A 19,968-nucleotide genomic window follows, 5' to 3' on the forward strand; every position below is an offset into this window, starting at 1 on the left:
CACTCCGAAACCAACCCTCTCCCCCACCCGATGTACTGTCATTACTTCTCTGTCTCACACACACCGACGCGCGCGCGGTAAGTGCACGGAGTGCAGCCTTGCGCGTGGTACAGTAGTGCCGCAGGCCCAGGCCGCGCCTTAATGCAGCGCCGCACCGCCGTTTCGCCATTTCAGTCTTGCGTTCGGCATTCGGCATTCGGCATTCGGCATTCCCCCCGCGCCTTGATTGACGCGGCCAATTCGCCTGTCGGCTTCGGAATCGGTGAATCGGCTCGGCTCCGCTTGCTGGAGACGCGCCGCCCCACTCCCCCTCCCACTTCTCGTTGTCATTCGAAGCCCGTTGTGGAAAGAGAAAAGAACTCGGAAAAGAAACGCGAAAAGAAGCAGAGAGGCGCCTTGCAGCGTAGGCCGCACGCCGCGCGCGCGTGCATAGGGTTGCCTACCCGCGTGACCGCAGGCGTCCAGGGGCCGAGTAGGCAACCCATCGTACGCGCCTGCAGCGCACACGACGGCGACTTCTCTCCAAAGCACTCAGAGACAATTTTATTTTTCGCAGCGTTGGATGGAGCAGCTCCCCGAGGAGTTGGTGCACGTGATCCTCGGGCTGCTGGACGAGCGCACCCTGCGATGCGCCGTGCCCAAGGTGTGCCGCCTGTGGGCGCGCCTGGCCGCCACGCGCGGCGTCTGGGCGCACGTGGCGCTCACCTTCGAGCGCGAGGCTGACTTCGCGGAGCGCGCGGGGTGAGTGGCTGGTACTTGCTGGCCGTCCGGTACGTACTTTGTGCACGTTGTAACGCCTTTCCTTTTCCCAGGTGGCTGCCGCCCGCCGTGCTGTCCCTGGACATCCGCAAGTGCGGCGCGCCCGGCTTCCTCACGGAGGAGCAGTGGCGCACCGTGCTGGCGTGCGCGTCGCACCCCCGCCGCCTGGCCGGGCTGGCGTGCATGCCGGTGCGCGGCGGCGTGCAGGGCACGGTGCACCGCGGCTCGCTGGGCGGCGGCGGGCTGGGCGGCGCCCTGGGCCGCAGCCTGCAGTGCCGCCGACGCCTTCTGGAGCTGCTGGACAAGAGCTGGCACAGCCTGGAGAGCCTCTCCCTCAAGCTGGAGGCGCCCCTGGACGAGGACACGGCCCAGCTGTGGACGCTACTCGCCTCCATGCCGCGCCTGCAGCACCTCGAGCTCTCCATGAACACCGTCAAGGGCGAGTGGCTCTGCGACCCTGACGTGAGTAGCCGTTTTTCAACTCAATCGCCGACTGCGCCACCGCCGCTACCCCGGGCTCGCCGAGCGCCAGCGCGCGGGGTATCGCCACTACAAAGTGGCGGCCGGCGGGCTGTGCTGCCATCTCGCGGACAGGCGGGCTCGCGGCGGCACGATGAGGAAGTTCCGCACTAATCTGCCCGATCCCTCCTCGTTGGCCACGCACAGGGGCTCCCCCAGGAGCTGTGCTGGTGCTGGGACGAGGGCTGGCCCTGCCTGCGCCGCCTGGACCTGCGCGGCGTCCCTGCGGGCCCCGCCACGTGGCTGCTCCGCGGCTTCCTGCGCGTCCGCGGGCCGCAGCTCCACGAGCTCATCCTCAGCCCCGGCATGCAGCTCAACCCGCGCCTCATGCGCCTGCTCAAGCAGTGCGCCCGGCTCAACCACCTGGGCGTCAGCTGCAGCAACGCGCTGTGGCGGCTCGACGGCTGGACGAACGTGCGTACACCATCAGAGACGCGGCCGGGTTCGAGTCCCGCACCGGAGTAAAGTCTTTTTCGGTCACAGTTGACCTCACTGACACTGCTGGGACTCCCCCGGCGCCACACGGCCACGTGGGTGCTGAGGTCCCCGCTGGCGGCCAAGCTGGAGTGCCTTTCCCTGGACGGCGTCAACCCCTCCCTGTTCGACGTGCTGCCCGCCGTCGGCAGCTCCTGCCGAAACCTGCACACCATCTCATTTCAGCGCTGCCAGGTACGGCGGCGAGTGGAAGCGGTGGTCATTGCCTGCCGAGAGTTCAATCTGTCGGTAAATTGACGCAATTTTGATTTTGCTGCAGGTGCCGGCGCGCTTCGCCCTGCCGCTGGCGCAGTGCCCGCTGCGCGAGGTGCGCGCCGACAACATGCGCGCCGAGCACGTGCTGGAGGCGCGCCGCCTGCCCAAGCTGGAGTGCCTGCGCCTGTCCGGCCACTTGGGCAACTACGGCTCCATGATGGTGGCCGTGACCGCGCTGCGCGACGCCAACCCGGACCTGCGCGTCGTGGGGCTGGAGGACGGCCTGTTCAACAACTGGGGGCCCGGCGTGCAGCGCGCCCTGGCCCTCTCGAGGCCCTCGTCGTGCACCGCCGCCTCCAGGGCGAGGACGGCGTCGTGAACCGCGAGGTGCACTGGCGGGATCCTCAAGTGCAACGACTGTCGATAAGAAGTCTGACTGTAAATAACCACCGCATTAAAGCCGTCATTCCTTTTAAAAACGGTGAAAAACAGTGGCGCGGTCTCCGCAGTCACTCTCAAGCTAGAAGCAAGGTTCCCCCCCGGAGGTTTACTGCCTGGCGCAACCGGCGTTTACTCAGGTTTATTAAAATTCTCGTGCCGCCCCCGTCGTCGGCGTTGCCGGGGGGCGGCGGGCATTGTCGGCGCCCCCCGCACAGCGCCGCGTGCCCCCGCCCGTCCCCGCACGCCCCCGCACGGCCTGCACGGCCTTCACGGCCTCGAGCAGAGCGGCCACCGCCTCACACGGCAAAGAGGTCAGTAAAGCCCGCTGGAAAATGAATGGCAACAACAAAAACTTATAAAGCAGAAATAAACACAACGACTTTGAAACGTGTTGTTCTCAAGTCAAGCCGAATCCGGCACATGGACCCCGCTACCTACAACGGTGCCGACCGGGGCGCCTACCGCTGGAGCCAGACGCACTCCGACCTGGACGTACAGGCAGGTCCAAAACCACCGACTGAGTCCGAGCCACACGAAGATAGACACGAGCGAGGATGGATGATGATTCACGCGTTGCTGGCAAGGGCGGTTCGCGCGTTCGCGCTGCCGACGCACAAAAGTCACTCACCGCGCGCACAAAGTTTGCTCTGGAGGTGACCCGAACGGGCAGGCTGCCGACTGCCCCTTCCGGGAGGCTGCCGTCGGCCCTTGGACCCGCCCGGACCCGGGACGCCAAGACGGCAAAGTGCGTCCATATTTCTCTTTCAACAGTTGGCAAAACTAGAATGCGGGCCTGGCTGGGCCTGGTCGGCCTGGCCGGCCCGGGCGGGCGTGGCGTGACCTGGCACCTTCCCTCTGAGACCACTTGCCGCCGTCATCCTCCGGGGCGGGGCGGGGAGGGGAGTCGAGTTTCTCAAGTCCGAGGACGCAAAAACGGCGAAGGGGTCAGCCCAGCCAGCGCGGCCAGCACCGCCACGATGAGTGGAAACAAGAAGCGTCCGCCCGCAGCCCGCAGCCCGCAGGGCCGCAGCCTCCGGTTTCGACTTGGCGCACGCCTTGGCGCATTGTTTCCGGAACGGGCACGGCGGTGTCGCTGTCGGCGTCCTCGGGGATCGCGCGGGGATAACGTCGTTGCGATCGGTGCTGAATATCTCCATTGGGCTGCCGCGCTGCCTGGCTCGGGTTCAAGTCCCCGCGTCGCCTCGCGGCGCCCGCAAGAAAGCCCGCACACCCGCTCTGCAATTACAGGCGGAAATCTCACATTTTGACGGCCGTGCTGCTCCTCTCCAAGGTGGTGGTCCCGGCGGACGCGGTGTCCTGCGAGGACCTCGTGGTGCTCATCAAGGCCGACTCGCTGCTGGTGAAGTACGGCGCGCGCGTCCTGGTGGACGGGAAGCTGACCCACGCCGTCAAGGACAAGGAGAGCTTCTGGACGCTGCTGCCGCGCCAGCACGTCCACGTCAGTCACCTACGATAACATTTCAACTTTGGATTACATTTCGGATTAGGTTGGGATGTCGAGTAGCGGCTAGCGGGCAGGTCTTGGACCCGTGGGTCGATACTCCACGTGCCAGAGATACTCGCTTTTTTCAAACACTGCGCGCGGGGTATCGCCGGCGTCAGTTCCGTTTCGGTTCGGCTCGGCCGGCAGGTCCAGCTGGAGAAGGCGCGACCCCGCTGGTGGAGCGGCCTGCTGGAGGGCGAGCCGGCGGCGGACGTCCCGGCCAGGGAGCTGCCCTTGGAGGAGCTGCCCAGCGAGGAGGCCATGCTGGTGGAGCGGCTGCGCTGGCAAGACCTGCAGAAACGGCAGCGGGACGGCCGGCCGCAGGACCCGCAGGCGCCGGCTTGAGCGCGACCAGCACGACCACCAAGACACACCTGCGGGCGCGCGGCAGCGTCCGGGCCACAAACAACGCATTTTCTCCTGTACCGTGTTTAGCGCCAGTGACCGCTGAATAAAGAATTGAGTTTGCAAAGTGTTGTTTTAAGTTCCGCGCCACCAACTTTTTCCGAGTTTCTTTTTCTCCTCTTTCATTTTTCAATCCTTAATTACTATTTTATCATGTTTTTCTTTCTTAAAGTTCTTTTTTATTTTGCTATGATTTTTTTGTCTTTGCTGTTTTTATTTTCGTTTTTTAAATATTTTTTTCCATCATCTTTCGCCCCCCACATTCCATCCCCCACCCCCACCCCGCCCATTCCCCAGCCGGTGGCCAGACAGGTCAGAAGGAACGAGACGGAAGGTGCACACAAGAGCAACACGTTTATTCTTCCAGAACATAAAGGCAACATGCAACAAGACGCGGACGGGGGTGACGGGGGTCACGGAGGGGGCGCGTGGCTTGGCGGCGGCGCGCGGCGTGGCTGGTGACTGCACCCGGGGCCGGCGGGGTGCGGCGCTCGGAGCGCTGCTCGACGCGCTGCTCGCCAGCGGGAGGGGGAGGGGGAGGGGGTCACGGCGAAATTTGGTCGAGTGCTGCGTTCCTCGGCTGCCCCTGCAACAGCACAAGCACCAAATGATCAATCAGCGCCGCGGGTCGTGCATTTCGTTTTATTCCCGTGCGGGACCCGGCCGACCCACTGCACAGCGATCGGCCCGTCTCTCTCGCTCTCGCGGCGTTCCGCGAAGGTGGGAGAGAGACAGAGCGACGAACGCCGTGTGGACCGACTCCGCACAGCGGAGCGCGGCGATGACGGCCGTGCAGTCCGCGACGTGTTCCAGGAATGCGACTCGAATAATTGAACTAGAGAGCGCGTGCTGAGATCCGAGCGAGAGGAACGCAGGGATCCCGCGCGCCAACGCCAAGCCGTGGCGATTGTTGCAAAACCGGGGCCATTGTTCGAGCTACAGTCGCGGCAACCTAACACCGACCCCGGGCGGGACGTGCCGCGTCCGAGGCCAACGCGTCGCGGACAGGGCGAAGGTTAACACTGCGGACTCACCATCAGGTCACTGCGAGGTGAGGCGCGCCAGGGGCGCCACCAGGGCTGCGGCCATCATGGACACGACGGCGAACAGCGGGGAGCTCGCCATCAGGCCGGCGGCACTGCAAGGGCACGGGCGGCGTCAGAGGGGGCAGCGGGGACAGGGCACGGGGCACAGGGCGTGGGGCACAGGGCACGGGGCACAGGGCGTGGGGCACGGGGTCCGACGAGGGAGGGCAGTCGACTCACCCGCTCTTGGAGCTCTTGCTGGCGCTGCCGTGGCTGGAGCCGCCTGCAGGGGCGGGTCCCTCCTCGGAGCCGCTGGCTGAGCCCGACTCGGAGCCGGAGCCGGAGTCTTGCCGGCCGGCGCTGGCGAGCGCGGCGAAGGCCAGCAGGCAGAGGGCGAGGATGATGAAGGTCTTCAACACGGCCATCGTAAGCTGGCTGGGAAAGTCCTGGGGACTTGGCTGGGAGTGCTCTTGGTTTGGCTGCTAGAGGTACGGTCCGATCCGTTCCAAGCTCACTCGCCGACTGAGCGCTGTGTCGCGGTGCTACCCGTTGCCTAGCGACCGGCCTGGGTGTCCCGCCGGCCTCGGCGGCCCAGCCCCGCTCGGGCCCCTTCGGTGTGGTATTGTTGGTCCCGAGCGCCGAACCGAACCTAAGGTCACACGCACTGCCGGCCGCGCGCTGCCTCGCCTGAGACGTCGACAGAAGGACAACACGAAACGCAGTGGCGGCGCGGCCGGGGATTGAACCCCTAAAACCGAGCAATCCATTAGCTTATCACAAACCCACCAAACTAACGGCCGAAATATGAGTATCGAAAAACCTCGAACCGGATTCAGTTTTTATTGTCCGCACTTGAGGCGACGTGCGGACGGCGTTGGACGGCGTGGCCCGCAGTGCGCCGCACCGCTCGGCCTGCACTTGCACGCCCTCATTGCCGATGAGCCGATCCAGCGAGTCGGGGCGCCGAGGCGGCGGGGCGGGGGGGGGGGGGGGGGGGGGGGGGTGGCGGCGGCGCTGCCGGGGCGCGGGGCGCGAGGGGCTCAGTCTCCAGCGAGACGCCGCCGCGGCCGGACCACGCCACGCGACCCCCGCGCCGCACGCCGTCACGTGCTCGATGTGTGAGTGCGAGCGTCGCGACGCCCACGACGCCACCGCCGCGACCAGGGCGACCAGGGACAGCGCGCGCAGCGCGGAGGCAGCAGCCGACATCCGAGGTGAGGGCGCGGGTTCGAGCCCCGTCCACGGCGGCTTCCTTTTCCGCGGGCTCGTCGCGTCACGCACGGCGGCGTCCCCGCTTCATCCCGCGCTTCCCACCACCCCGCCGAATTGTTTTTCGCGCCGTCGCCAAAGTCTCTCGGAAGTCCACGCGCGTCAGGTCAGGGAAGCCCCAAGTCTGTGTAGAAGAAGTTAGCCTGGAGTCGGTCTAGCGCCCGGCGTAGCCCGGCCGGGCGCGGCCCCCCGGGGGGAAGAAATACTTTGATCTGGATTGCGATGTGTCTGAGGGTGGATGACCCCCCTGCTCCTTCATAGGGTTACTGTTTGGAGAAATATGAGAGCCGTCACAGCTGGGCGCGCAGAAAAACAATACAGCGTCGGGCAACGCGACGCCGTGACACATTTCGTGACCGTTTTGTTCCCTCGCCTACCAAAGACTTTGATTCTTACCGCGCGTTCTCTTCAAAACAACTGGAATCGCGAGCGGCGTTTCGTTAAGCTCCAAACTCAACCAATTCACTTTTCAAAATGCGCGCGCAGTCGGGTTGGTGGCACCACGCGGTCACAAGGGCGTATCTTGTGTGGAAGTCGCACGCGACTACGCTGTTCTGGTTCGAACCTCCCACCGCCGGGCACACTGGGCACGCTGGGCACGCCGCGCCGCGCACTCGACTGGTGATTGAATCGCCCTGCCGGGCATCGGGTGCTCCAGACGCTTCCGCTGCGCTGCCGCGCTGCTCGCGCGTCGGGTTGTATGGAGGAGGACGCGGCGACGTCCGGCTCCAAATGATTGCTTTACGTTCGATTCCGCGCGCGGCCGCGGCCTTATAACCTGCTGTCTTTTTTATGATCCCCAGTGACTCGATCCGGGAGGAGGTTGGGCCAGGAGAGCGAGGGTGGCTTTCGTAATCATAAAAATGAAAAAGTTTTTCTTATTTTTTCCGGTAATAAAACGTGGCCGCTGGCACGGCTGGCACCGCTGGCGCGGTGTTTGTGTGTGTGGTGGGTGGAAAGAGAGAGATAGGGAGAGAGGGAACGCGCGCCTGCTGCCGACTGAGAGTTTGCGGTAAGACACGTAAGAACAGCACGAGGGCGCGCCGGCACGCAGCTCTGTTGTCCTTCCCTGCCGCGCTCGGCCGGGGCGGCTAGGGCGGCTAGGGCACGGCCAGGCCCGGCAGGCTGGCTACAGCCTGGCTGCCAGCCCCGCCAGGGTGGCGCTGTTGACATTGGGGGCGGACTGGGCTATTCATTCAGAGGGTTTGGACAATTATGGTTGGTTGGTTAAGTCAGCCTGGTCGGCCCCGGCCGCGCGGCCGCCCTGCCTACGTGGGGCTGGTCCAGAAGCCAACGCTTTGGTACGAGGGTCAGCGCAGCCCCCCGCAGCCCCCCACAGCGACGACCCCCCGTGGGCCCCGTCGGACCCCTCCTTGTACCTGCCGGCCTGCTGGGCTGGGCAGCCCCTGTTCTGATTTGCTCCGCTTGCCTTGTGACCACGGCGACGGCGACACAAGCCCCTAACAAATTCCTCGTTGCTTGCAGATGCAGCGGTGGCGGCGGGGGAGGTAGCGGCCGCGCGGGGCTAGTGTCGCTGCGCACCACGGAGGAGAGTCGGACTTCCCCGGCGAGGCTTGGCGGTCGGATGCTGCAGCGCGCGCTGCGCGGACGCTAGAGCAAGATGGCAGTGCAGGGCCTGGTCCGCCCCGGACTCCCTGGACGCCGCGGCGGTGGAGCGCCCCGCGACGCCCTGGCCGTCGTCCTGGCCGTCGTCATCGTCGTCGTCCTCGTCGCCTCGCCAGTGGCCAGCTCAGGTGAGTCGTCGGCCTGCAGGGTTGCCCAGTCGAACGGCGGCAGCACGCAACGCGCCGCAACGCGCCCCGACTGTTGACTGTGGTGGTTCGCGTGCTTCGCGTGCTGCATCAACACCGACATGCAGCAGCTACTCGCGCTGCCAACAAAACGACGCGAATGTCCCGCTCGGGGAGCCAGAACAGAAAAAAAATCTCATTCAACGAACGTTAATGAAAGCAGATGATCCATCGCGTTTCGCAATTGCTGTGATAGCCGAGAGGTTAGAGACGTGGGATCGAGTTACCGCGGGCCGGCGTTCGAATACCAGCGTCACAACAGTTTTTTCGACTTGCTATCCTAAGGGTGGTGGTTCGAGGCCATGAGAGCGGAGCCGTGTGCAACAGGCCCACATGCCGGAGGTTCGACTCCTAACAAATATTTCCATTTAATTTTACTGCCTCACCCAGTGCGGTTCAAACTCGTAAACGTGAGCCCACTTCGAGCATGGGACGTGGTGGTCCAGGGAGTAGAGGCGTCGGTTCTCAGTGCTGGGGTCGGCGGTTCGACTCCCCCAACTTCTTGCGAAATTTTGACCGGGTCGGTCGAGTCCTGTTGCGTCAAGAACCCACGTCACGCCGATCCCTTCAACATGGGCCGTGGTGGCCGAGAGCGTAAAGTCGTGTGATCCCGATGGCGGGGTCCGGGGATCGACTCCCATCATTTCATTACATTTTTCGACCGCCTTCCTCCCAGTGCAACTTAAACCCGTCGTCCAACACGCTGCCAGACGTACAAGCGTGATAGCGTAGTGGTCAGAGTCACATTCACCTGGCCACTCCGCTGTGGGTGTCTAAAAAGCAATCCGCTTCGGCGGGTTGGCCTCGGCACTGGAGCGATGGCGTATTTGATCCATCAATCCAGACCATCCGGTGTGTGGTTGCGGGTGGTGCCTCCTTGATTCGTCGGGGAGGCGATGATAAGTCCTTTGAAGCTGGCCTAAAACGCTGTATGTTCGGTACGGGAGCGCCGGACAGTGGGGGTACCATGGGGTACACAACCAACCCTACGAAAACAAGAAGCTCCCACCAAACCTCTTCTCTGTCTGAGTCTCTCTCTGTCTCTCTGTCGTCTCACTCTACGTCCCGCCCCTCAAAGAGCTTCGTACTGGGTGCTCTCACCCAGCTGCCTGAGCTTTGGGGCCTACTGGGTCCCCCGGCGAACGCTTGGGTCGCTGACGGGATTAACCCCAGGTACCTGATAGCACCGGTTCCCATCCCGAACACCGAAGTAAAGCAGGAGGCCTCCCCATTAAGACTGGGGAGGGGGTGTAGAGTTCAAATTTTTTCTTTTCCCTTTCAAATTTCTTGGTTAATACTCGTTTGGTTTCCTTATACGGGGTAGTATGCGGGCTCATTCCAAAGATAGTAATTAAAATTGTGTATGAAACAAAATATATAAATGTGTTTCAAGTGTGAAGGTATCATCTGCTAAAAACATGGCGTGGAATCTTAATTAAGACGAGCGAGAAAAATGCCGGAAAGTCGAGTGGAAACGTTCAGCCCGACGCGGAGGTCGAAGACGCCACGGGCTTGGCTGTGTCGCCGGCCCGGGTCGCCGCCGTGCCTCTTCGTGGCACTCGCTGAGGAATTCCATTACCTCGGGGGATGGATTATTTTGTCTCCATAGGAAAATTAAAAGCTCGCGCGTTCACGGGCGTATTTACGAGCGGCAGCGCGGCGCGGCGCAGCGATCCCGCAAGGCGAGATTTAAATGAAAAGTGGAGACGGAGGAGCGGAGTGGAGCGAAATCAGCCGAAGCGACATGCGCGCGTGGAATTCGTTATCACGCTTGGAAATTCAGTGAAGATGGAGGGAACGAAATGAAGGTCTGCCGTGGGGCGTGGGTTCGAATACCCGTCGGCTCTTTTTTTTTCCCCTCTCCAAGTGGAAGCAGCTGGCAGTCTGATGGACGCTCTGGCCGCGCTGGCGACGGTGGCCGTCTTCGCGGGGGCCTTGGCCGGCCTTGGCCACCACGGCGTGTAAGTTATCGCCCCGACGGCATTCAGGGCCTTCAGCGCGTCCGCGTTCCGGGCGGGGCGGCGGTCCCGGGGGGCCGCGGGCGTCCAGAAGGATGCGCGCCTGCGGACGCCTGCGGACGCCTGCGGAGGGGTGCGAATGTGGTAATTCGAATAGACCGGGGACCCAGGGCGGCCGCGTGCGAGAGAGCGGAGCGGCGCGGCGTCCTTGCAGTCCTTGCACGTCCTCGTCGTGGACCGGCGGCCTGTTCGGACGCAGCCGGAGGGACGCACAACTGTGACGCCCGGGGCGGTGGGGCGGTGCTGGTGGTCCTGGCGGTCCTGGCGCGCGCGGCGGGCCGCAGTCTGCCGCTTACGTCCACTCGATACCCGGCGGCCACCACCAGCCACCGGCGCGCTCCCCCGCGCCGCCAAGGCCGCCAAGCAGGCCGAGACAACGTCACCGCACCCACTCTGCTTTCCTTTGGCGTGGAGAACTGCGAGGCGCGATGAAGTTGGCGTTGTTGTTTACCGGCAGAGAGCGCACTGCCAACTTGACAGACGCGCCAGGCTCTCATTAAGGGGCCGCGCGGATGCAGCGGTGCCAACGTGCCAACACACACGCGCGCCGTGCGCCAACTTTGCAAAACAAAGGTGTCGGTGCGTGGCGGGGCGTGGCGGGGCGGGGCGGGGAGTGGCGGGGCGGGCCGTGGCCCGAGGGCAGGGCCTCCCACCCGCATGTCTCTCGTTTGCCTTTATGGGCTTGCTTGCCGCGGCTTCGCGGCTTTCACGCCTATTGCATTTCCTGGACCGCGGTTGCCCTCCCCCTCCCCTCCCCCTCCCCTCCCCTCGCAACCTTCGCTGAAACTTTCCTCCACTTCAAATCCACCGGCCCGCTGCAGCTGTGCTTCCCTTCCGGGATTTGACGCACACGCCCGCTCGCCTGCCTGTCTGTTCGTCCGTCTGCCCGTCCCCCCGCGTAAGTGACTGGAAGTCAAAGTGACAGCAGAGTGACACAGTGCGAGATCGGCGCGGCTCAAGGAGGCCCGCCCGCCCGCCAGCCAGCCGCGCTATTCAACACAGTCGTTTCCTCGCTCTGTCCCTCTCGCCTCCCTGCGAGACGCCCCACGTGCACGACAGAGACAGAGCGACGCTGCCACACTTTCGGAGCCAGTCCGCAGGGCGGAGTAGGGGCGGAGCATCGATTTGGTGTCGCGTCTCGATCTGTTGCGTTGGCACTGCTGGAGCTGGCTGGAGCCCCGGTGCCACTCCAAGGAGGCGCGTGGAGTTTGGACGCGGCCGACGGGGGAGGGACGGGGAGAGAAAGTCCCTGCCGGGATGCACGACGCTCTCTCTCCCTGTCACGCCGAGCCCGGCCGCCCCGAGCAGGAGATCATGGCCGGGAGGGACTGAGGGCGGCCGCCAGGGCTGGCCCAGGGCGCGTCACATCCCTGGGATCCCTGGTCGCCGAGGAATGCGGCAAGAATGCCGTCCCGACGGGACAGGGACAGCACGGGCCGCCGCAGCGACGCAGCGCGCCCTCCGCCGCCAGCCAACATCGCCCTGCCAGTGTGTACACGTGTACGCCGTGTACACACTGCCCCCAGCCGGCAGCGGCACAGATTCTCGGTTTCAAACCGGCCGCGATTTAATTGGCGCGCCGTGCGGTTCGCTGCGTCCTGGCCGCTGTCGCGGAACAGGATGGATCTCCTTGCCCTCCGCGACATCGCTCCCGTGGCCCGGAGTTATTCCCGGAGCCGACACCACACTGGAAATCGGAGGAGCGGGCCAGACCTGCACTCGGGGCGCGCTCCTCGCCCACCCCTTTTCTGGTGGATCGACGAGACGACTGCGCGCCGGAGCGGCTCTTTTGACTTAGCGCGCACAAGACACAAAGCTGTCAAAGTGGGCCTAGGACGGCATCCCGGAGGCACGCCGACGGCACGCCGACGGCCGGGCAGCCGAAGGCACAAACTCTTTAAGCGGATTTCGCTATTGAATTCATGAATGTATAATGAGGCGAGAGGGGCAGGCAGGCTGGCCCGGCTAAACGGCGGCCTCCTGCCAGCCAGACCGTCACCGCCTTCTGTTTCGGACGGATGTACCCCCCGGGTTCATTAGCTCCTCCGGTACACCATTTCTATGGACACCTTTTACTCTCCCCAGTACAAAATTAGTACTCAATGAAAATATTCTGGGTGTCGAGCAGGGCGTCGAGGACGTCGAGCAGGGCGTCGAGGACAACGTCGAGCATGGCGTCGAGGACAACGTCGAGCAGGGCGTCGAGGACAACGTCGAGCAGGGCGTCGAGGACAACGTCGAGCAGGGTGTCGAGCTGCGGGTCGCGCCGCAGAGCGGGTCGAACGAGGTCGGTCGGTCGGCGGGGTCACGGTCGGGAAGAAAATCACATTGCAAATGTAATTCGGTTTCTCCTTTTTCCCCGAGCAAGGCGGAAAGGAAAGGCAGGACAAGGGGTGGGGTGAGGCGGCGGTACCCCTGCAGCGAGCGAGGCGACCGACCGCGCAGCACCAGGCGCGCCAGCGCTCCGAGTGGCGAAACGGCCAAATTGCCACTTTTAACACCGCGAGAAACCTCCCGGCACCCCTTTGGTGCGTGCTGCTGGTGCACGAGGCCCTCGTGCATGGCCTCGTCCGGGGCCTCGTCGGCGTGCTGGAGGGAGGTGTACGGCCTGCCCGCCCGGGCCGAGGTGGAGTAGGGTCGGATCAGGGGGGGCTCCCCTCCTTCCGCTACCCTGGCCGCCGAGCCTGGCGTGGCGGCGTGCGGCGCGGCCCTCCGACACCAGACCGATGTCACCTCTGACGGCAACCAGCGGACCGCTTACAAGAATGATTTCCGCCGCCCCAACGGGAGCTCGATTGCGAACATTGCTTCCTCCTCGGTCGCTGTCTCTTTCTCACTCACTCACTCACTCACTCACTCACTCACTCACTCACTCACTCACTCACTCACTCACTCACTCACTCACTCACTCACTCACTCACTCACTCACTCACTCACTCACTCACTCACTCACTCACTCACTCACGGCGCGGCGCATGGGTGCGAGAGAGGCACTTTTCGAGCTGCAGTGGCATCGCACCCTCCAGGAGATGTTTCTGTCCGTGGACGGCCTCGGCCGGGCCGGGCCTGGTCGCCATACGCGCCCTGCGCTTGCCCTTGGCTGGCCTAGCTCGTCTCCCGGGTCCTTTGCTCGTCACCTCGCCTACACTGGTAATTTTTTTTCGTCTTTGTAATTTGGGGAAAGTTTGCCGGCGACGCCGCCTTCTAATGAGACACGGTCCGCGTCGCCGGCGGGGCGGGGCGGGGTGCTTTGTACAGGCCGTGTGGGCCGAGCCCGCCGCGCCCCCTGCCACCGACACTGCTTTGCCGGCCAGGCCACTTTTCCTTGAGAGCCCCGGGCTGTTAGGTTCCCGACAAAGCCATGAAATAGGCATGTGAAGGCGGCGGTGCGGTGGTCGGGGCGGGGCGGGGCAGCTTGCGGGGCAGCGGCTAGGCTCCGCCACGCCAGTGGTGGCGCGCGGTAACTGTTTTTCTGCAACTTCTTCCACTGTCTCACTCTTTGTCCCGGCCCCCTCTCTTCCTCTCTCTCTCTCTGGGCGCGGGTTCAACCGCGGCTGGCCACGTCGTCGTCTGAAAAGAAGCACCGCTCCCTGCTGGCACGCCAGTGCTTGCTTGCTGGCTGAGACACCATCTAACTCAGCGGTGCGCGCCCGGGCGGCGGCGGTGCGGTGTCGCCTTGGGGGAGGTCTTTGGTTCCTCTCGCTCCTCCTTCTTCTTCTGCCTCATCCTCTTCTTCTTCCGGAACGCTTTGATCATCAAGATTTTTGCGACCTCGCGAACGCATTTTAAGGATATTCCGGGGACAGGTGACGGGGACTCGGGGCACATCGTGGGGAAGCGAGAGAGAGGGGGAGGGAGTGCGAGCAAGAGGGAGAGAGAGAGCGCGAGAGAGTGAGTGGGACAGCGTGGCAGAGAGAGGTTAGAATGGAAATCGTGCGACGGTCGCATACCAAAGGGCCCAAAGGGTGCATAATAGCAAGGCCCATAAACGGTAGGAATTCCTCCCTTCACGGCTGCCCCTGCCCTCCCCCTCCCCCATGCTCGCAGCCACCTTGGCCGAACACAGTCAGCGGGGCCGAGCACGTCCCACCTAAGTGGAAAGGGGACAAACACGAGAGAGGGGAGGGGGAAGGGGGTACGTCGCGACCAGCGGAGGGGCGGGGCCAGGCGGGTCTCTGGAAGAACAAGAGCTACACACTGACTGGGGATAAGTCATACAAAGGCCGAGAAACAGAAGGAGAGGACAAAGGGGGAAAAGAATCACAGCAGCGGGACGGAGACGGGCACACTTTGGAGGGACGGAGAGCGAGGCAGGTCGGAGCGAGACGCGCGGGCCAAGCCGAAGCCGAAGCCCGAGGGAAGCACGGTGAAGCACGGCACCGCGTGAAAGGCTGCCGTACACACGCACACACTCGCACACAATCGCGGACCAACACACGCACGCACGCATTCACACGTACACACGTACACACACACGTGCGCGGCCGCGCTATTTCAGACGGCCGAAGGCGAACAGCGCACCGCGCGTCCGCCGGGCAGTTTAGAGTGGTTAGAGTGGCGGCGGTGAACGTGGGTCCGGCCCGTCCAGTCCGTCCAGCCGGCCGCTGCCGCCGCCACGCCACGCGCCTGGACCGGGCGGACCGGGACCAGGCGGACCTGGCCGTGCAGAGAGAGAGATGGCCATGTGTCACACAACTTTACCGGTATGCAGAGCACGTTATGCCCCTGACAGCTAGGCAGCCCGCCGTGGCGCCAAGCGCTCCCCCGACCGGTTCCCGCCCGCCAGCCCCGCCCTGCCGACAGCCCGCCGCCGCAGACCGCGCCGCCTCCCCCCCGGCCCGGGGGCAGCCTGGGGGCGGGCTTGGACTGCCAGGCCTGCCTGGCCTGCCTCGCACCCTGGACGCACTCAGCCGCGCTGCCAGGCCTGAATTACCGATGCTCGGCACGGCGCGGCACGGAGGGGCGCGGCCAAATAGAATACCTGCGGCTGGAGGACTAGTCCAGGACCACGTCCAGGACCGCGTCCAGGACCACGACGAGGGTGTGCCGCGCGCCGCACACTTTGTGGCGGTGAGCGCTGCAGGCCGATTCCGAGCAGTGGTGCGGTTTCGGCGCTGTCTCTCTCGCACTCGTGGGCCGTCCCGATGGGGCGTGAAAGAGAGACGAACGAGACCGCCACGTCGCTCCCCCTCGGCGCGAAAACGGCGACACTGTGACACGTGACAGCGGACAGTGATAGACTTGTGCAGAGCGGTACCGCCGCTTGACTGCCACTCCACCATCAGCCGAAAATGAGCTCCCTGCCGTTCCTGCTCTGGAGAGTCCAACTTGCATCAGCTGCCAAAGTGTGTCAAAAGCTTGCCAAAGCAGGGCTATCTACGACTTGTACGTGCCTCTATGAGCGTTAAGGAGATAAAAGCTTCGTTATGGGGTAAAGCCTAACCCCGCCGCGATTTCGGTTAGCCGGCTGTCCATGTTGGCCAACTGTCTAGACCGGGGTGGGAGGGGGAAGGAGCGAGAGCGAGAGAGAGAGATATTCATCCAGAGTGTCGAGGAAATCTAAGAAGAGTCCCTGCTGCTGCCGCCGGCGCCTCTCCGTCAAGTACCCCCTCCCCTTCCGCGACGGCTTCCGGGTGTCGCAGTTGCCTCTGGTATGCACCCCGCGCCACCCCGCCCCGCCCCGCGCCACCCCACCCCGCCCCGCGCCGGGGGCCCTTTGCCGTGCCGCTAGTCTGTAGTAAATGCACGTAGCTGACAAGTCGTAATTTCTAAGCACAGGAATTATTGCGCTCAAGGACTTCTAGTGCTGACGGCAGCCAGCAGCAGCGGGGAGGTGGGGCCGGGCTAAGTGGAACCAGCAGCAGCAGCGTCGCCCTGGTCTCGCTCTCTCTCGCCCCTCATCTCTCTCTCTCACTCGCCCCTTCCCCTTCTTGAGCTGTCTTTTGCGCGTCATTACAAATGACTGAGCCGGACTGGCAAATGCCTGGCAAATGGCCGCACCCTTGCTCGCCTTGCCGGCCCGCCCCGCAGCCCCCGCAGCCCCCGCAGCCCGGCACACTGACGGATGGGGCAGCGGGCACGTCTCGCACCGACAAATATCGGAAGACTTCCACGTGGTTGGCGTGTGCTTGGCAGGCGCCTGGCCTATTCGTTGTCAGCGCTGCGGGGCAACCCAGATTGCTGTCATTAACAAACATTTTGAAAAAAAAATCGGGATTGCTCCTGAATGAAGTAGCAAACGAATTTCTTTTATTCCAGTGTGGGGCGAGGTCAAGATGAAGTGATCCCCGCTCGCACCAATACATCTTACAATTTTTCAAAGGCATCCGGCCAGGCAGCCAGGCGGCCAGCCAGGCGGCCTGAGGGAGAAATAGCCCTGCTTCTGGGCGCCGGGGCATCGCTGCAGCACATCCGAACTGGCTGCGGCGAAACTTTTGTCGTTTTATTGGTTTGGTCCATAGCGCCGCCTGAGAATATGTAGCCCGGCCTCCCCCCGGCCCTAGCCGGCCCGGCCGCCACTGCCGGTTCTTCTTCGCAACCCTTCCGCCGCCGGAACGAAAATAATGGTGTTTATATTCCTGTCGAGGTGGCGGCCGACGCGGCCGACGCGGCCGAGGAAGGGCGCTCTAAATTACGACCCACGCTCCGTTACTTTTGCGTGTCTTTTTATAGATGTGGATTTCGGCGGGGCTCCGCGCGAGGTTCCGCGCGCAGTGATGAACCGGCCGACTTTTTGATGGAGGCGAAGCGAGCGCGAGGCGGGAAACTAGCGGTGGGGCGGACGGGGCGCAGGTAAATAGGGGCAAGTTTTCGCGGTTACAAAAAAAAGGCGTGTCGGGGCGGGGTGCTTCGCGGTGCTTAGCCTTGAGGCGTGAGACAAGGAGATCGGAGGACAGGCAGAGGGAGGGGAGGGGGTAGTTTGGCTCGGGAAACTGCTGGAGAAAGAGGTTCAAGGAACGGGGTCGTGAAGGGTGAAGGGAAGGCCTGGGGGAGCCGAGGGCCCCGGCGAGGGTCTTCCCGAGGGCCGAAGGCGCCAGGGAAGCTTAGAGCGGCAAGGAGGCGCGGCGGAGGGCTTCGCAGTCATTGCTTTCGTGTAAAGCGATACCTCGCCGTGCCGCCGCGCCGCCGCGCCTCTTGGCTTGCCGCTTGGCGCCTGCCGCTCTGCGCTTCGCACAGGCCCGGCCAGGCCCGGCTCGGCTCGCAACGGGTTTCCGCCAGGCCGGGATTTAAATTTCAGCGCCGAGGAAAAGCCAGTTCGCCTGGTAAAACGATACGCCGTAGGATTCGCTGGGTCGGAGAGTCGGAGCGGCGCAACACGGTGCCAGCCAGTGGCAGAGATTCCAGCGCCACGGCGGCGAACCCTCGCCGCCTCGCCCTCCCCGCGCTCTCGCCTCCGCGCCTTGATTGGCGCCCGAATTAATGTTTCTTCCCTCGTTTTCGCATTTGCGTAAGCGCGCCGCAGCGCAGCGTTGCCTGCTCGACTAACGGTCTCGGAACAACGTTCACGCCGTGTTTTCCGCGGTACGATGCGGAGTAACAGGTTGATGCTGGCCTTGTGCTCTGGGCAGCGAAGCGGCGAGGCGGTGAAGTGGAGTACCGTTGAAGCTACGCTCCGCAGCCACATCGCCGTCCCTTCATCCCGTCCAGAAGGCAGTGCGTTCCAGTTCCAGGCCTTGCGAGCAGAGGCTTCGACTCCAGCAGCTCCAAATGCAGCCTCCGCCCACCACGCCCCGCCCCGCCCCGCCACGCCACGCCCTTTCCGTGCTGTGCGTGCGTCGGCATCGCGGCGAGCGAGCGTGAATGTGGCCCACTCCGCTTCGGGCCGCTCTTCCAGTGTGCCCGCCTTTCCGTCGATCGGCTCCCCGATGGTCCCCGACAGCGTGCTGGGCTGCTCCACCTGCTGCCGCGAACGCCCGCCCGCGCGCCGCCCGCTTTAATTTGAGTAAAATCGGCCCTCGCTCTGCGCGCGCGGACCTAGCCCGTTGTCCGGCCTTCGGTGCCAAGGGACGCCGCTTTGATGAGTGAGTGAGTTGGCGCGGACCTGGACGGGACGGGCCGGGTCGTGCCGCCTCTCGCCTCTCGCGCTGGCGGCGCCACCCTTTGCAACTTCCTCGGCTCCGTTCTGGGCCGATGAGCGGACCAACTTTACAGCGTACTGCGCCACACGAGGCCGAGGCCGCGCGACGCTCCACAGCTCCTCGGCCTCGCCCGGGCCGAGACAGAAGGCACATCCCAGTCAGTACAATGTGATTGTTCCCCCTCGGCCTCCCCCTGCAGCGTGGATCAGGCAGGCCGGGGCAGGCCGGGGCAGGCCGGGCAGAGCCAGGCGCTGCTGGGCAATGTCTGCGCGCGGTGGCCCGTGGCCGAGGCCGCGGCGTCCCATTGCGAGCGCTGCCGCCGCCGCGTGGCCTGGCACGGCGCGGCATTTCACTCGGGGAAAACTCCGCGGGACGACACTGGAAAAGTTGTTGCTGCTTCATTGCAATACTTTTGGACGCCATCTGCATCGGGTGGTGCAGCGAGTCGCAAAGAGTTGCGAGTTTGAAAGCGGAAACGAAAGACGAGAAAGAGGAAGAAACAGACAGGGCGAGACACTTTTAAAGCACTCTTCGGTCCGCCGCATTCATTTTCCGACTGACTGCAGAAAGAGCGAGAGGGAGCGAGAGAGACAGACGCAGAGGGGGGATGCCGGAGTGCTGCTCGTCGCCGGCTTTACGTCGGCGGCGGCGGCGACGGAAGAGCAGGGCGTTGACGCTGTAATTCGCGTCCTAATGCCCACACACACATGCACACACGCGCACGCACTCACACACTCACACACGGCCGGACACAGAGAGGGCCTGCAAGGCGTCCCCCGCCATCTGATAAGCGCGGAGAGTGAGGGCGTGCGGGAGTAGCCGGGAGTAGTCGGAAGGAAAACAGATAACAACTACTGTAGTCCCTTCCATCCCAAAGTAATCGCCCTCTCTCTGTGTCCCTTTTTTTTTCAAACGGCACTTCCGGTGCTGTTTCTTCTTTTTTTTTCGGAAAGGGACCGTTCGCCCGCTGCGACGCTGCTGCGACTTGGCCATGCGCACCGCTGGATTACCCCGCCTCCCCTGCCGCAGCTGGTCTGGTCTGGTCTGGGCGGAGCGGGGCGGAGCGGGGCGGAGCGGGAGCGAGGCAGCGCGCCCGGCAGCGCGGCAGCGCGAGGGCAGGCGTGTCGGGCGGGCGGGCCTACCCTCGAGTTCGCAGGCGCCTTGGGATAGGTAGCTCTCTGCGGGCGGCGCCCGTTGGCTGCCGAGGCCACACACACACACACACACACACACACACACACACACACACACACACACACACACACACACACACACACATGTGGCGCACCGGGTACCCCGGCGCTGCCGCCAGTGTGCTCGGCCGCAATACTCGTTCCCTGCCTCGTTGCACCGCTCGTCCAGACTCGACCCCCTTCGCAGTGCACATACCCGTTTCATTCCACTCGTTTGCATACCCGTCCCGCGCCATCGCGCTCTTATTGTCTGGGT

General features: G+C 64.0%; 3 protein-coding genes across 3 annotated transcripts; 2 read left to right on the forward strand and 1 right to left on the reverse strand.

The window, feature by feature from the left end:
* Positions 1-1,025: 1,025 nt before the first annotated feature.
* LOC117641076 lies at positions 1,026-2,567 on the forward strand. Its single transcript, XM_034378184.1, has 4 exons — positions 1,026-1,221; positions 1,426-1,692; positions 1,762-1,947; positions 2,033-2,567. The coding sequence occupies exons 1-4, from the start codon at positions 1,153-1,155 to the stop codon at positions 2,345-2,347; spliced, it is 837 nt and encodes a 278-aa protein (XP_034234075.1). The 5' UTR covers positions 1,026-1,152; the 3' UTR covers positions 2,348-2,567.
* An 86-nt stretch (positions 2,568-2,653) lies between these two features.
* Positions 2,654-4,258, forward strand: LOC117643429 (nudC domain-containing protein 3). The gene is made up of 4 exons (XM_034382333.1): positions 2,654-2,720; positions 2,812-2,907; positions 3,701-3,868; positions 4,061-4,258. Exons 2-4 carry the CDS (start codon positions 2,830-2,832, stop codon positions 4,256-4,258), a joined length of 444 nt encoding a protein of 147 aa, XP_034238224.1. The 5' UTR covers positions 2,654-2,720; positions 2,812-2,829.
* A 605-nt stretch (positions 4,259-4,863) lies between these two features.
* On the reverse strand, positions 4,864-5,886 carry LOC117641821 (P17/29C-like protein DDB_G0287399). The gene is made up of 3 exons (XM_034379485.1): positions 5,584-5,886; positions 5,353-5,456; positions 4,864-4,904 (listed from the first exon to the last, which is right to left on the reverse strand). The coding sequence occupies exons 1-2, from the start codon at positions 5,766-5,768 to the stop codon at positions 5,360-5,362; spliced, it is 282 nt and encodes a 93-aa protein (XP_034235376.1). The 5' UTR covers positions 5,769-5,886; the 3' UTR covers positions 4,864-4,904; positions 5,353-5,359.
* Positions 5,887-19,968: the final 14,082 nt, after the last annotated feature.

The sequence above is a fragment of the Thrips palmi genome, unplaced genomic scaffold (genome assembly GCF_012932325.1).
Source record: "Thrips palmi isolate BJ-2018 unplaced genomic scaffold, TpBJ-2018v1 HiC_scaffold_1, whole genome shotgun sequence".
Lineage (NCBI taxonomy): Eukaryota > Metazoa > Arthropoda > Insecta > Thysanoptera > Thripidae > Thrips > Thrips palmi.

What these genes read in the sequence shown, in the direction of transcription:
- LOC117641076 (XM_034378184.1), top strand. Translation starts at nt 1,153, where the DNA reads ATGCCGCGCCTGCAGCACCTCGAGCTCTCCATGAACACCGTCAAGGGC. An exon ending in AGTGGCTCTGCGACCCTGAC is followed by an intron (nt 1,222 to 1,425) that starts GTGAGTAGCCGT and finishes GGCCACGCACAG; the next exon opens with GGGCTCCCCCAGGAGCTGTG. An exon ending in TCTCATTTCAGCGCTGCCAG is followed by an intron (nt 1,948 to 2,032) that starts GTACGGCGGCGA and finishes ATTTTGCTGCAG; the next exon opens with GTGCCGGCGCGCTTCGCCCT.
- LOC117643429 (XM_034382333.1), top strand. Translation starts at nt 2,830, where the DNA reads ATGGACCCCGCTACCTACAACGGTGCCGACCGGGGCGCCTACCGCTGG. An exon ending in ACTCCGACCTGGACGTACAG is followed by an intron (nt 2,908 to 3,700) that starts GCAGGTCCAAAA and finishes CTCCTCTCCAAG; the next exon opens with GTGGTGGTCCCGGCGGACGC. An exon ending in TGCCGCGCCAGCACGTCCAC is followed by an intron (nt 3,869 to 4,060) that starts GTCAGTCACCTA and finishes CTCGGCCGGCAG; the next exon opens with GTCCAGCTGGAGAAGGCGCG.
- LOC117641821 (XM_034379485.1), bottom strand. Translation starts at nt 5,768, where the DNA reads ATGGCCGTGTTGAAGACCTTCATCATCCTCGCCCTCTGCCTGCTGGCC. An exon ending in AGCAAGAGCTCCAAGAGCGG is followed by an intron (nt 5,457 to 5,583) that starts GTGAGTCGACTG and finishes GTGCCCTTGCAG; the next exon opens with TGCCGCCGGCCTGATGGCGA.